We start from the raw sequence: 13,310 nt of genomic DNA, 5'->3' as shown, positions 1-13,310 counted from the left end.
TGTGAACAGAAATGCATAGGACAGAGTCTTGGTTTGCATGCGCAGGAGAGAAAAGTTTGGCAAGATTGATATCTCACTTTGTTTAGGAGAAGTGTCATCCCTTGGGGAATCATAGGACTCCGAAAACCCCTTCCTACAGTTGGAATTGAGCCAAAAAAAACGCCACTAATTTCGTCCTGTCCCGGAATGATAAAGACACCTCCAAGACCCGCGAGTCAGGACAAAAGCAGGGAGCAAAACGGCCGATTTGCAGACTCTCGGCTGGAAGTGATGAGGACACCTAAGCAGAAACGGAGCGACTACTGGAGAGTAAGCAAAAAATATTAATTAAAAAGGAAGCCAACCCCTTCCCTAAAGAGCTCCGCAACCCTCCCAAAATGCACGGCTGTTTTCCGTCAAGAGATCGGATTATATATTTCAGGGACACTGTTTTTCGCTCCGTGATGAGCTCCCCCCCGCCCTCCCCCGCCTCTCCCAATGAATTATTTTTTATTTTATATCTATGTCTAATATATAGATATAATAGCCTGCTATGCGTTCCTCTTTCCTCCGAGCAATTATGCAGCAGTCAGTATATAAAGAGCAGGGGAGGATGATGTTAATTAAACAGAAGGTAATTTCTGTCAGCCCGAAAGGGGGGGGCAAAGGGTGGGAGCGGAGGCGGGGCGACAGCGGGGGGACAGGAACCGAGCCCTCGCTTGGGGATGCAAAAAAAGGGCAGGAGAAACGGATAATTCAATTGTAAACATTAGCAAAGTTTTGAAAAAGACTATGAATGAGCGAGCGGGCTCACGGCATTCTCAGCCCTGGAAAATCCCATGATTGGAAATGGCTGGAAGAACAACAACAACCAAAAGAGCAAAACAACATTGACCCGACTGAGGCAACTCACTCCCATCAATCATTATAAACCTTGAATCATGAAACAAAACACTTAAGTTTGGCAAAAGCTTGGTACATGAAACTCAGAGGACTTGAAAGCAAGACCGTGATAAAATAAATAACATTGACTTGACTGAGGCAACTCACTCTCATGAATCATTATAAGCCTTTTCCAGAAGACACACAATACAGCAATGCAATAGTACTGTCATACACCAAAGCTGGCAACACCTCTAACCTTAAACACCATAGCCGCTTGGTAAAATAAGCAAGCACTTTATTATACTAAAAAGTTGTAAAACAGTAAAATCCAAAACAGTTCAGACGTTTCAAAGGAGAACCAGATCCATAAGTCTATAGAAATCAATGAAGCAGGGCACTCGAACCATGAAACAAAACTTAAGTTTGGCAAAAGCTTGGTACATGAAACTCAGAGCACTTGAAAGCAAGACCGTGATAAAATGACAACATTGACTTGACTGAGGAAACTCACTCCCATGAAAATCATTATAAACCTCTTACAGAAGACACAAAATACAGCAATGCAATGGTACTGTCGTACACCTCTGACCTTAAACACCACAGCCGCTTGGTAAAATCAGACAAGCCACTTATCGTAGGATATATGTAAGCAAAGCCGTAAAAAGTTGCCGAATGGTAAAAATCCAAAGTAGTTCATCAAACTTCAAAGGAGAACCAGACCCATGAGTCTATAGAAATCCATGAAGCAGGCACATGAAACCACTGAAACAAAACAGCAGGACAAATCCCATAGGCAAAACTTACATTTGGCAAAAAACTTGGTGCACGAAACTTAGAGCACTTGAAACCAAGACCAGGATAAATAGCGACGTTGCCTCTACTGAGATAATTCACTCCCAGGAATAATTATAAACCATTTCCAGAGCCCAAAATCTAACAAGAAGGCATTCTTGTTGATTTTCCCACTAGATAACAGGAGCTTTTTTGTTGAGTTTCAGGGTCAGAGAAAGAGATGGCGAAAACAGAAGAACGGCCCTGCCTCAGGGGGAGCGTGATTGTTCCATCAATCTGTAACATTTACACACACGACCAGCCATTGCCAGAAGGGACAGAGAGTTTCATCTATTCTGACGATCATGCCATCACCCGCTCAAGCGGTTGAACAGAAGCTCCCTGAAGCTTTAGATGCTTTTACTGCCTATTGCAGAAAAACCAGATGGCACCATCAAAGTTTAACATTTACACAAATGATCCTCCACTGCCAGAAGGGACAGAGAGTTTCATCTATGCTGACGATTGTGCCATCACCGCTCAAGCAGGGAGATTTCAAATGGTTGAACAGAAGCTCTCCGAAGCTTTAGGTGCTTTTATTGCCTATTACAGGGAAAACCAGCTTGCAACATCCATGTTTAATATTGACACAAATGTTCAGCCACCGCCAGAACGGGACAGAGAGTTACATCTATGCTGACGATCGCAGCCATCACCATTCAAGCAGAGAGCTTTGAAATGGTTGTGAACAAATGCTCTCCGAAGCTTGAGGTGCTCTTACTTCCTCTTACAGGGGAAACCAGCTGATTCCTAATCCGTACCGTAATCAGGAACGGGTATGTTGTGCCACTTCAACACACTTTTATGATGCACAAAAACAGAAAACCACCTGCAGATCAACTCAAAGGAAACAGGCGAAGGCTAATGGCGAGCGCAGATTATAGGGTGCGTATAAGAAGTGGTCCTGCTGAAGAAAAATGGTGCTGAATGACCCCCCAAAATTCCCCACGTGGTGTTGATAAATCTCACACCCAGTAGTAATTCCATAATTGGAAGCCTTGAAATGGGCAGCTCGCAAGGACACAATTACTTTATTTTCGGGGCATGTTGGGGAAAAGCGTGTCAATGCCGAAAAGATCGATGTCTCTGAAAGCTTCGAGTGCATAAAATCTATGACTTGCACAGCGTGTGTTTATAAAGTGCTTTTCGATCGGTTAACTGGTTATTTTAATCTCCTGTTATGTTTTAGTTTTGAAGAGAAAAAGAGTATTTAACGCATTTTGACAGAAATTGAGAGTCTGAATGCATCAAGGGAGACGGTGCAGAGATCAAGCATTGGAAGACTAGACTAGATATCTTCGTGCGATTCCCTCTACATAGTCTAGAGTGTATTGATTAATGTATTGCAAATAAATGCACAAATTATGAAATGGGGCCCACCGCACACCTTGAAAGAAAAGCATCTCTAAACAAGGAGGAGATATATAAACCTCACTGTCTGGGGAACTCCAGACAGAAAACAATCAGGGACAGCTAACACCTCCTAACAAATGACCCCTCCCACAGGCAGCAACCAGCTAGGCTTTGAAGCTGAAAGGCCATTCATGCTATTCAAGCTGGCCAATGCCAACATTCACAGACAGGTGATTCAGGGCCAGCGAACACCTCCCAACAAAGGATTCCCCCAGGCAGGAATCAGTCAAGCCTTGACACTGCAAGGTTCTTCGATGCAAATCAAGGCAATCAATTGCAACATTCATACCTGCCTCCAACAGGTAAGAGTTCTCTTTCTCCCACCCTGGACAGTAAACAATCAGGGCCAGCTAACACCCAACAAAGGATTCCCCCAGGCAGGAATCAGTCCAGTCTTGACACTGCAAGGCTCTTCAATGTGAATCAAGGCAATCAATTGCAACATTCACACTTGCCTCCAACAGACAAGAGTTCTTTCTCCCACCCTGGACATCATTCCACAGATATATAAACCTCACTCTCTGGGGAACTCCAGACAGAAAACAATCAGGGACAGCTAACACCTCCCAACAAATGACACCCCCCCCCCCCAGACAGCAACCAGCCAGGCTTTGAAGTTGCAAGGCCATTCAATGCTATTCAAGCTAGCCAATGACAACCTTCACAGACAGGCGTTCAGGTCAGCTAACACTTCCAACAAAGGATTCCCCCAGGCAGAAATTAGTCAAGCCTTAACACTGCCAAGGCTCTTCAATGCTAATCAAGGCAATTCACACTTGCCTCCAACAGGTAAGAGTTCTTTCTCCCACCCTGGACAGTAAACAATCTGGGCCAGCTAACACTTCCAACAAAGTGATTCCCCAAGCAGGAAACCCTAGACATTGCTCCGATATATAAAAACCTCACTGTCTGGGGAATTCCAGACAGGAAACAAATCAGGGCCAACTAACACCTCCCAACAAATGATTCCCCCCAGGCAGCAACCAGCAGGCTTTGAAGCTGCAAGACCATTCAATGCTAATCAGGTTGGCCAATTGCAACATTCACACTTGCCTCAAGCAGACAAGAGTTCTTTCTTCCAAACTGGACCTCATTCCACAGATATATAAACCTCCCTTGCCTAGTTTCCAACAGACCTCACAACCTCTGCCTTCCATAGATGTGGGAGAAATGTCAGGAGAGAATGCTTCTAGACTATGGCAAGTCTGGAAAACTCTCAGCAACTCAGTGATTCCAACCATGAAAGCCTTCAACAACACATAGAACTCGTCTTTTTGAGGCAAGTGTCAATGTTGCAATGGGCCACCTTGATTAGCATTGAATGGCCATGCAGTTTCAAAGCCTGGCTGCTTCCTTTCTGAGGGAATCCTTTGTTGGGAGGTGTTTAGCTAGCCCTGAGTGTTTCCTGTGGACTTTCCACAGATATATAAACCTCCCTTGTTTAGTTTCCAACAGCCCTCACAACTTGTAAAGCTGCCTGCCATAGATATGGGAGGAACGTCAGGAGAGAATGCTTCTAGAATATGGCAAGTCTGGAAAACTCACAGCAACCCAAAGACATGTCAGGGAACAGAGAGACATATAGGTCAATGTAAACAAGCTGTGCTCTGAGAGTGATGCTCAGAAGGAGTGACCAAACCAGTGGAAGGAAACACAAAAGGGAAGCCATGAACTCACCAACGCTTCGCGGGATGCTCCATTCTCATTCCCCGGAGGAGAGCCAGTCTGCAAAAAAAGGGGGAAAGGCAAGGTTAGAGCGCCACCCAATGGCAATTCTGACTGTGACAAAGCACACCTTCCGAGCATGTAATTAAAATAAATCCAATTACAAAGGTTGCCGAAGCAGCCATCGTGTGTTTGACCCAAGTACATAAGGTTAAAGCACGGAGATTCTTTGATTCGTAGAAACAAGGCCCTGTTTTTTCTAAGCTTAAGTCCCTTGTTCACAGTTACTAGGAGGTGGATTTATTACACCCCACCTAAACTTTGCTCATAGTCTAATAATGATTTACCTCCTTGGTTGCAAAGTATGAAGTCAAACATGACCCCCCCCCCCCCCCAAATAAAAGATAGTAACTTATAGTTTTGCTAAGGACAAGGACACCAGACTGGATAAGGAGGAAATCCTCAGTTGAAAATAACCTTATCAAAAGACACTTTTTTGCATGGACAATAACAATGGATCATGACCCCTGGGGCTCGGAGTTGCCCCCCCCCCCCCCCCCCAAAGAGGAAGCGGTCGCTTGGCACTAATGATCATATCTCCTCGGGGATAAAGGGCCTTCGGAAAGCCACACTTTGTCCTGATCTCTTACTCATTTAAATCTTCCTCCACCAAAACTTCAGCCAGATTTCCTCATTGTTCCCATATCTCAGCACCAAGAAAATCTGGATCTGGCAGGCTTGCCAGACATCAACATTTATTGCCACTAATCAAGGACAATAGGAGGGCCAGCTTGCAGGCTCCCGGGACTCGCTGGCCACTTGGACATTTTATATCTCCATAATCCATTCAAGAATGCATTGTTTCCCCCTCGTTCCCGCCTCCCACTCTCCTGATTTGTCAGGAAGCCAAGGAGGCAGAAGCTCAACCATTGGCCCAGGCGCTTGGGAGGCAGCCAAGCCTCCTCCCAGCTGTAGCACCCCAGCCAATCATCGTCGAGCTGGTGGAGGGGTGGGGAACAGGAAATTCAAATCTGACAGCTCTGTTTCTGTATTAAAAAGGCTTTATTGATGTGTTGTTGGGCTTGGCCTCATGTAAGCTGCTCCGAGTCCCTTGGGGAGATGGTGGCGGGGTATAAATAAAAATTATTATTATTATTATTATTATTGAATAGCCTTGTAGCTTCAAAGCCTGGCTGTGAGGGTATCTGCCTAGAGGTAGCCTGGCCTTTGTTGCCTAGAGGCACCCTCTGTGGAATAATGTCTAGGGTGGGAGAAAGAACTCTTGCCTGTGAATGTTGCAATTGACCACCTTGATTGGCATTAAATAGCCTTGCAGCTTCAAAGCCTGGTTGTGAAGGTATCTGCATAGAGGTAGCCTGGCCATTGTTGCCTGGAGGCACTCTCTGTGGAATAATGTCCAGGGTGGGAGAAAGAACTCTTGCCTGTGAATGTTGCAATTGACCACCTTGATTGGCATTGAATAGCCTTGCAGCTTCAAGTATGTCAAGAAGTTTTCAGAATATTTACATTGGGTGGCACAACGTGCTTCTCCTCCTTTCTTGTCTCAGAGCAGTCTATAGTTAGCACTGCTTTACAGAACTGACATTTTGGGTTCACTGTCGCGCCAAACCACCGTCAGAAGCCACAGCTGGAAGTGGTTTGGGAAACAGTGGTTTTAGGCTCATTATGATTAGCAAAGATGCTGGCTCAGGGATCCAGATCGAGCGCATCCTTCGCTTTGCTGAGGACAGGGTTTTCTTTCCTGTGGATTTCCATCTGCTGATATAGTGGCACATTTAGATGTATAGAGCGTCCAAGAGACCCCAAGGGCCATCCAGTCCGATTCTGCTCGACAGGAAGACACCCAAACCCTCCTGCTTAAAAGCCTCTAATAGTCACTCCTCCATCGCCTCATGAAAAAAGCTGTATAATATCACAAAGGACTACCATGTCACCCGCTTCATAGGAAACCTGCTACAAAACAGGAGCTTATTTGTTGAGTTCCAGGGCCAGAGAAGCAGATGGCGGAAACAGAAGAACGGCCCGACTCAGGGGAGTGTGCTTGCCCCATCCATGTTCAACATTTACACAAATGACCAGCCACTGCCAGAAGGGACACAGAGCTTCATCTATGCCAACGATCATGCCATCACTGCCCAAGCAGGCAGCTTTGAAAGGGTTGAACAGAAACTCTCTGAAGATTTAGGTGATCTTACTGCTTATTAGAGGGAAAACCAGCTTGCACTATCCATGTTTAACATTTACACAAATGACTAGCCACTGCCAGAAGGGACAGAGAGCTTCATCTATGTCGACGATCATGCCATTATTATTATTATTATTATTATTATTATTATTATTATTATTTGCATTTGTTGACCGCCACTCTCAGCCCGGAGGCGACTCGTGGCGGTGTACAGAACATAGAACATAAAGACAACAGTTACAATAAATTCAGGGCAACATACATCTTACTAACACACAGCTAAACTAAACTAAAAATCCGCTTCGTCTTGTTTGGGTCATAATCAGTCTCGTAGTCATATTCCATTCCGGTGGTCATTCCAAAGCATAGCACTTAATTGAAGGCCTTTTCAAAGAGCCAGGTTTTCAGGCCCTTGCGGAAGGCCATGAGGGAAGGCGCCTGTCTAATTTCAACAGGGAGGGAGTTCCATAGCCATCACTACTCAAGCTTTAGGTGCCCTTACTGCCTATTGCAGGGGATACCCGGTTACACCATCAATGTTTAAAATTTGCACAAATGACCATCCACTGCCAGAAGAAGAGAGTTTTTCATCTATGCTGACGATCATGCCATCACCACTCAAGCAGGGAGCTTTGAAATGGTTGAAGACAAGCTCTCCAAATTTGGCATACATTTGAATACTGGTGCAGTTGGGGAGGTTGATTTTGCCATTTGGGAGTTGTAGTTGCTGGGATTTATAGTTCACCTCCAATCAAAGAGCATTCTGGACCCCACCAATGATAGAGTTGGGCCAAACTGGGCACACAGAGCACCCATGATCAACAGAAAATACTGGAAAAGTTTGGTGGGCATTGACCTTGAGTTTGAGAGTTGTAGTTCACCTACATTCAGAGAGCACTGTAGACTCAAACAATGATGAATCTGGACCAAACTTGGGTCCTAGGCCTATCCAAAATATGTGGTCTTTGGTGGCCCCTCTGACACCGCCCCCTAAAAAATCCCAGGGGTCCCAACCCCCCACAACCTCTGAGGACACCTGCCATAGATGTGGGTGAAATGTCAGGAGAGAATGCTTCTGGAACATGACCAGACAGCACGGAAGACTCACAGCAAACTAGACAAGAGTTCTTTCTCCCACTCTGGACATAGCACAGATATCTAAACCCCACTTGCCTAGTTTCCAACAGACCTCACAACCTCTGAGAAGGCCTGCCATAGATGTGGGCAAAACGTCAGGAGAGAATGCTTCTGGAACATGACCAGGCAGCACGGAAAACTCACAGCAACCCACTGTTTTCTCTTTTGTTTTTGAGGGGGGTGATTTATGGCACCATTAAGAATCCTCACGAATACAATAATAGCAGGTTATAAATCAGCAAACGTCTCGTTTGGTCAAAAATAGCCCAAGATGAAAGAAAATCGCTTTCCGGGTTTCTTGGAAGATGACTGAAAATTTGATTTAAGCACACACACGCAACTTAAGAAATCTGAACATTGGAGAAAGCAAGACTTCAAGGCGGAGGGCTTTTGGCTCTGCGTGATTGAATTTTACATAAATGCAGAGATATATATACAAAAACCCCGGCTCCTTGGGGAACTCCGTCTGAATGATTTGCCCAATTAGGCCGCCGTTTGGCTATTATGTCGGGTATTGAACCTATCAATCAGTTTGGGTTAAAGAGGAAGGGCCGAGAGAGGAAGAGAGACGGATGTCTACACAGAAATGGGTCTTTAATTTGAAAATAAGCATACTTAAGGAAACGAAGACGGAGACTGGCTTTGTAATATCGATCCTTGTTGTGCACTTCGAACTCAAACTAACGAATGGATGCAGATTGTATGTGTTTCCTCCACCCCAGGCACCCCAGTGTTTCTTATTCTCTGCCAATGTCCTCCACCAACACCATACTGCCCACCACCCAAGGAATGCTTTCATACGGGGACAATATTGTCATAGATTGTATGTGTTCCCTCCACCATAGGCACCCCAGTGTTTCTGACCCTCTCCCCCTGAAAATGTCCTCAACCAACACCATACTGCCCACCACCCAAAGAATGCTTTCATACGGGGACCATTTCATCCTAGATTGTATGTGTTTCCTCCACCAGAGGCATCCCAGTGTTACTGACTCTCTCCCCTGCCAATGTCCTCCACCAACACCACCACAGGCATCCCAGTGTTTCTGCCAATGTCCTCCACCAACACCATACTGCCCACCACCCAAGGAATGCTTTCATACAGGGACAATATCATCCTAGATTGTATGTTTCCTCCACCACAGGCACCCCAGTGTTTCTTACTCTTTACCAATGTCCTCCACCAATACCATAATAATAATAATAAACTTTATTTATACCCCGCCATCATCTCCCCAATGGGTCTCGGAATGGCTTACATGAGGCCAAGCCCAAACAACAATCTCCAATAAAGTAAAACCAAAAACGCAAACAACAACAACATAATTACATAAAACATGTGAATACATACTGCCCACCACCCAAGGAATGCTTTCATACGGGGACAATATTGTTCCAGATTGTATGTGTTTCCTCCACCCCGGGCATTCCAGTGCTTCTGACTCTTCTTACCAATGTCCTCCACCAACACCATACTGCCCACCACCCAGGGAATGCTTTCATACAGGGACAATATCATTCTAGATTATATGTGTTTCCTCCACCCCAGGCACCCCAGTGTTTCTTACTTTCTGCCAATGTCCTCCAACAACACCATACTGCCCACCACCCAAGGAATGCTTTCATACGGGGACAATATCATCCTAGATTGTATGTGTTTCCTCCACCCCAGGCACTCCAGTGTTTCTTACTCTTTGCCAATGTCCTCCACCAATACCATATTAATAATAATAATAAACTTTATTTATACCCCGCCATCATTCCCCCAATGGAGACTCGGAGCGGCTCACATGAGGCCAAGCCCAAACAACAATTTACAATTAAGTAAAACTGAAAACAAAAACCGAAAACACAAACAATAAACAAAAACAACATAATTACATAAAACATGTGAATACATACTGCCCACCACCCAAGGAATGCTTTCATACGGGGACAATATCGTTCCAGATTGTATGTGTTTCCTCCACCCCAGGCACCCCAGTGTTTCTTACTTTCTGCCAATGTCCTCCACCAACACCATATTGCCCACCACCCAAGGAATGCTTTCATACGGGGACAATATAGTCCTAAATTGTATGTGTTTCCTCCACCCCAGGCACCCCAGTGTTTCTTACTCTCTCCTCCTGCCAATGTCCTCCACCAACACCATATTGCCCACCACCCAAGGAATGCTTTCATACGGGGACAATATAATCCTAGATTGTATGTGTTTCCTCCACCCCAGGCACCCCAGTGTTTCTTACTTTCTGCCAATGTCCTCCACCAACACCATACTGCCCACCACCCAAGGAATGCTTTCATACGGGGACAATATAGTCCTAAATTGTATGTGTTTCCTCCACCCCAGGCACCCCAGTGTTTCTTACTCTCTCCTCCTGCCAATGTCCTCCACCAACACCATATTGCCCACCACCCAAGGAATGCTTTCATACGGGGACAATATAATCCTAGATTGTAGGTGTTTCCTCCACCACAGACATCCCAGTGTTTCTGACTCTCTCAATTGGTGTGGAATTTGCATGACTCCACCGCACTGTCTCTCCCTTAACCCTTTCCTACTCTTTTCAACTGTCTGCGCAACAAACAGATGAGAACTAATCAGTTTGAGAAATTGATTCCACATGGTGGAAGTTGTAGTTCGCCCAGCAACAAGTCAGAGCACTGTGACCCCCCACCCCCACTGACAATGGACCTGGACCACATTTGGCACACAGAACCCCCATGACCAAAGAGAAATACTGGAGAGGTTTGACGTGAATTCACCTTGACTTATAGCTGTTGTAGGCACTGGGATTTATAGTTCACCTTCAATCAAAGAGCACTCTGGAGCCCACTAACGATAGACCTGGACCTCACTTGGCACACAGAACCAATAAGAAATACTGAAGGGCTCTGGGGGAAATTCACCTTGATTTATAGCCATTGTTGGTACTGGGATTTATAGTTCACCTGCAATCAAAGGGCACTGTGGACCCCACCAACGATAGACCTGGACCTTACTTGGCACACAGAACTGTCATGACCAATACGAAATACTGAAGAGCTCTGGACCAAACTTGGCACATATACCTGAAATGCCAAAATTTAATTCCTGGAGGGGTTGGGGAGGGGGGGGGATGGCCTCTCTTTCTGGGAGTTGTAGTTCACCTACGAGATTAAACTTTGACCTCCACCAATGATGGATCTGGACCAAATTTGGCACATATACCTGATATGCCGAAATTTGATTCCTGGAGGGGTTGGGGGGGGTGGGGGGGGGGAAATGACCTTCCTTTCTGGGAATTGTAGTTCACCCACAACCAGATTAAACTGTGACCCCCACAGATGATGGATCTGGACCAAACTCGACACATATACCTGATATGCTCAAATTTGATTCCTGAAGGGGTTGGGGGGGGGGGGGGGAGGTAAATGGCCTTTCTTTCTGGGAGTTGTAATTCACCCACAACCAGATCAAACTGTGACCTCCACTGATGATGGACCGGGTCCAAAATTGGCACTTATACTGATATGCCGAAATTTAATTCCTGGAGGGGGGGGGGGGGGGAAGATAAATGGCCCTTCTTTCTGGGAGTTGTAGTTCACCCGCAACCAGATCAAACTGTGACTTCCACCGATGATGGATCTGGACCAAACTTGGCACATATACCTGATATGCCGAAATTTGATTCCTGGAGGGGCTGGGAGGAAGGGAGGAAACTGACTTTCCTTTCTGGGAGTTGTAGTTCACCCACAACCAGATTAAACTGTGACCTCCACCGACGATGGACCTGGACCAAACTTGGCACACAGAACCCCCAGGACTAACTCAACCTACTGGAGGGGTTGGAGGGGACTGACTCCCCAGAGTGGGAGTTGTAGTTCACCCTGCAGCCAGAGAGCACACTGAACAAAAAATATACCAAGCTAGTATATAGTGATCTAACTTCAGAGTAAACACTGCCAAGGATGGGATAAATTGTTGGGGGAGAGAGATCATTGTGTAGGGAAGGCCTGGCTTTGGAAAAAGCATCATCCTCATCATCCTCCTGAAAGGACGTCCTTTGCAAGGGGCCACAACAAGGCAGGCCCTTCTCTTTGGGAAGGCAATGGGGTGGCAGCTCTTGGGCCCTGGCTGTGGGGCAAGCAAGGCATGTGGCCCCTATCTCCCTTCCCCTGGCAGGCCACAAACAAGGCCCAAAGGAAGCCCCAGCAGCCCCCCATGGAGGCCCTTCCTTCCAGGGATTGGGGGCCAGCCCCCCTCTCCGCAGGCCTCCTTCCCTCTGCCTTGCTCTTACCTGCTGCCCAGGTTGCTCTGCCTGTTCCGAGGAGGCCATCTTTCCAGACCCGGCTAATCCAACCCCGATGAGACGGATTGGGGAGGAAATAGACTCTGGAGGGGGAGGCAAAAGCAATCGAGCTGGGAGCGGATCGATCGACAACCCAGAAGAGAGAACCATGTCCACAAAAAGACACCATCCAAGCCCTCCCGACAGATGGCCGTCCAATTCCAACCCTATCCTGCCTGGGAAGATGACACCATTCATTCTGCAAATACAGCACCCTAAGCCTATGGGATCCAACAGCAAATTGTTCAAAGGCAGGAGGACACCATCCAAACCCTCCCGACAGATGGCCGTCCAATCCCAACCCTATCCTGCCTGGGAAGATGACACCGTTCATTCTGCAAATACAGCACCCTAAGCATATGGGATCTAACAGCAAATTGTTCAAAGGCAGGAGGACATCATCCAAACCCTCCCGACAGATGGCCATCCAATTCCAACCCTATCCTGCCTGGGAAGATGACACCATTCATTCTGCAAATACAGCACCCTAAGCATATGGGATCCAACAGCAAATTGTTCAAAGGCAGGAGGACACCATCCAAACCCTCCCGACAGATGGCCATCCAATTCCAACCCTATCCTGCCTGGGAAGATGACACCATTCATTCTGCAAATACAGCACCCTAAGCATATGGGATCCAAAAGCAGTAGAGATGATACAGTGTTCAAAGGCAGGAAGACACCATCCAAGCATTCCCAACAGATGTCCATCCAATTCCGACCCCCTCCTACCAGGGAGGAAGACACCACTCATTCTGTAAATACAGCACCCCAAGCCTATGGGATCCAACAGCAGTAGAGATGATACAGTGTTCAAACCCTTTCTATATTTTAATTTTAATATGTTAATATTTAATAGTTTT

General features: G+C 46.2%; 1 protein-coding gene across 1 annotated transcript in view; it reads right to left on the bottom strand.

Moving 5' to 3' along the window:
* Positions 1–12,500, bottom strand: part of PEX14 (peroxisomal biogenesis factor 14) — a 118,717-nt gene extending 106,217 nt beyond the window's left edge. The window contains exons 1-2 of the mRNA XM_060758903.2: positions 12,397–12,500; positions 4,786–4,833 (exon numbers count right to left, since the gene is read on the bottom strand). Of these exons, the coding sequence (XP_060614886.2) occupies positions 4,786–4,833; positions 12,397–12,435 (87 nt within the window). The 5' untranslated portion in view covers positions 12,436–12,500. The remainder of the gene's footprint in view (positions 1–4,785; positions 4,834–12,396) is intronic.
* Between the last annotated feature and the right edge of the window lie 810 nt (positions 12,501–13,310).

This window comes from Anolis sagrei, chromosome 13 (genome assembly GCF_037176765.1).
Source record: "Anolis sagrei isolate rAnoSag1 chromosome 13, rAnoSag1.mat, whole genome shotgun sequence".
NCBI lineage: Eukaryota > Metazoa > Chordata > Lepidosauria > Squamata > Dactyloidae > Anolis > Anolis sagrei.
This window is presented reverse-complemented; position numbering and strand designations above follow the sequence as displayed.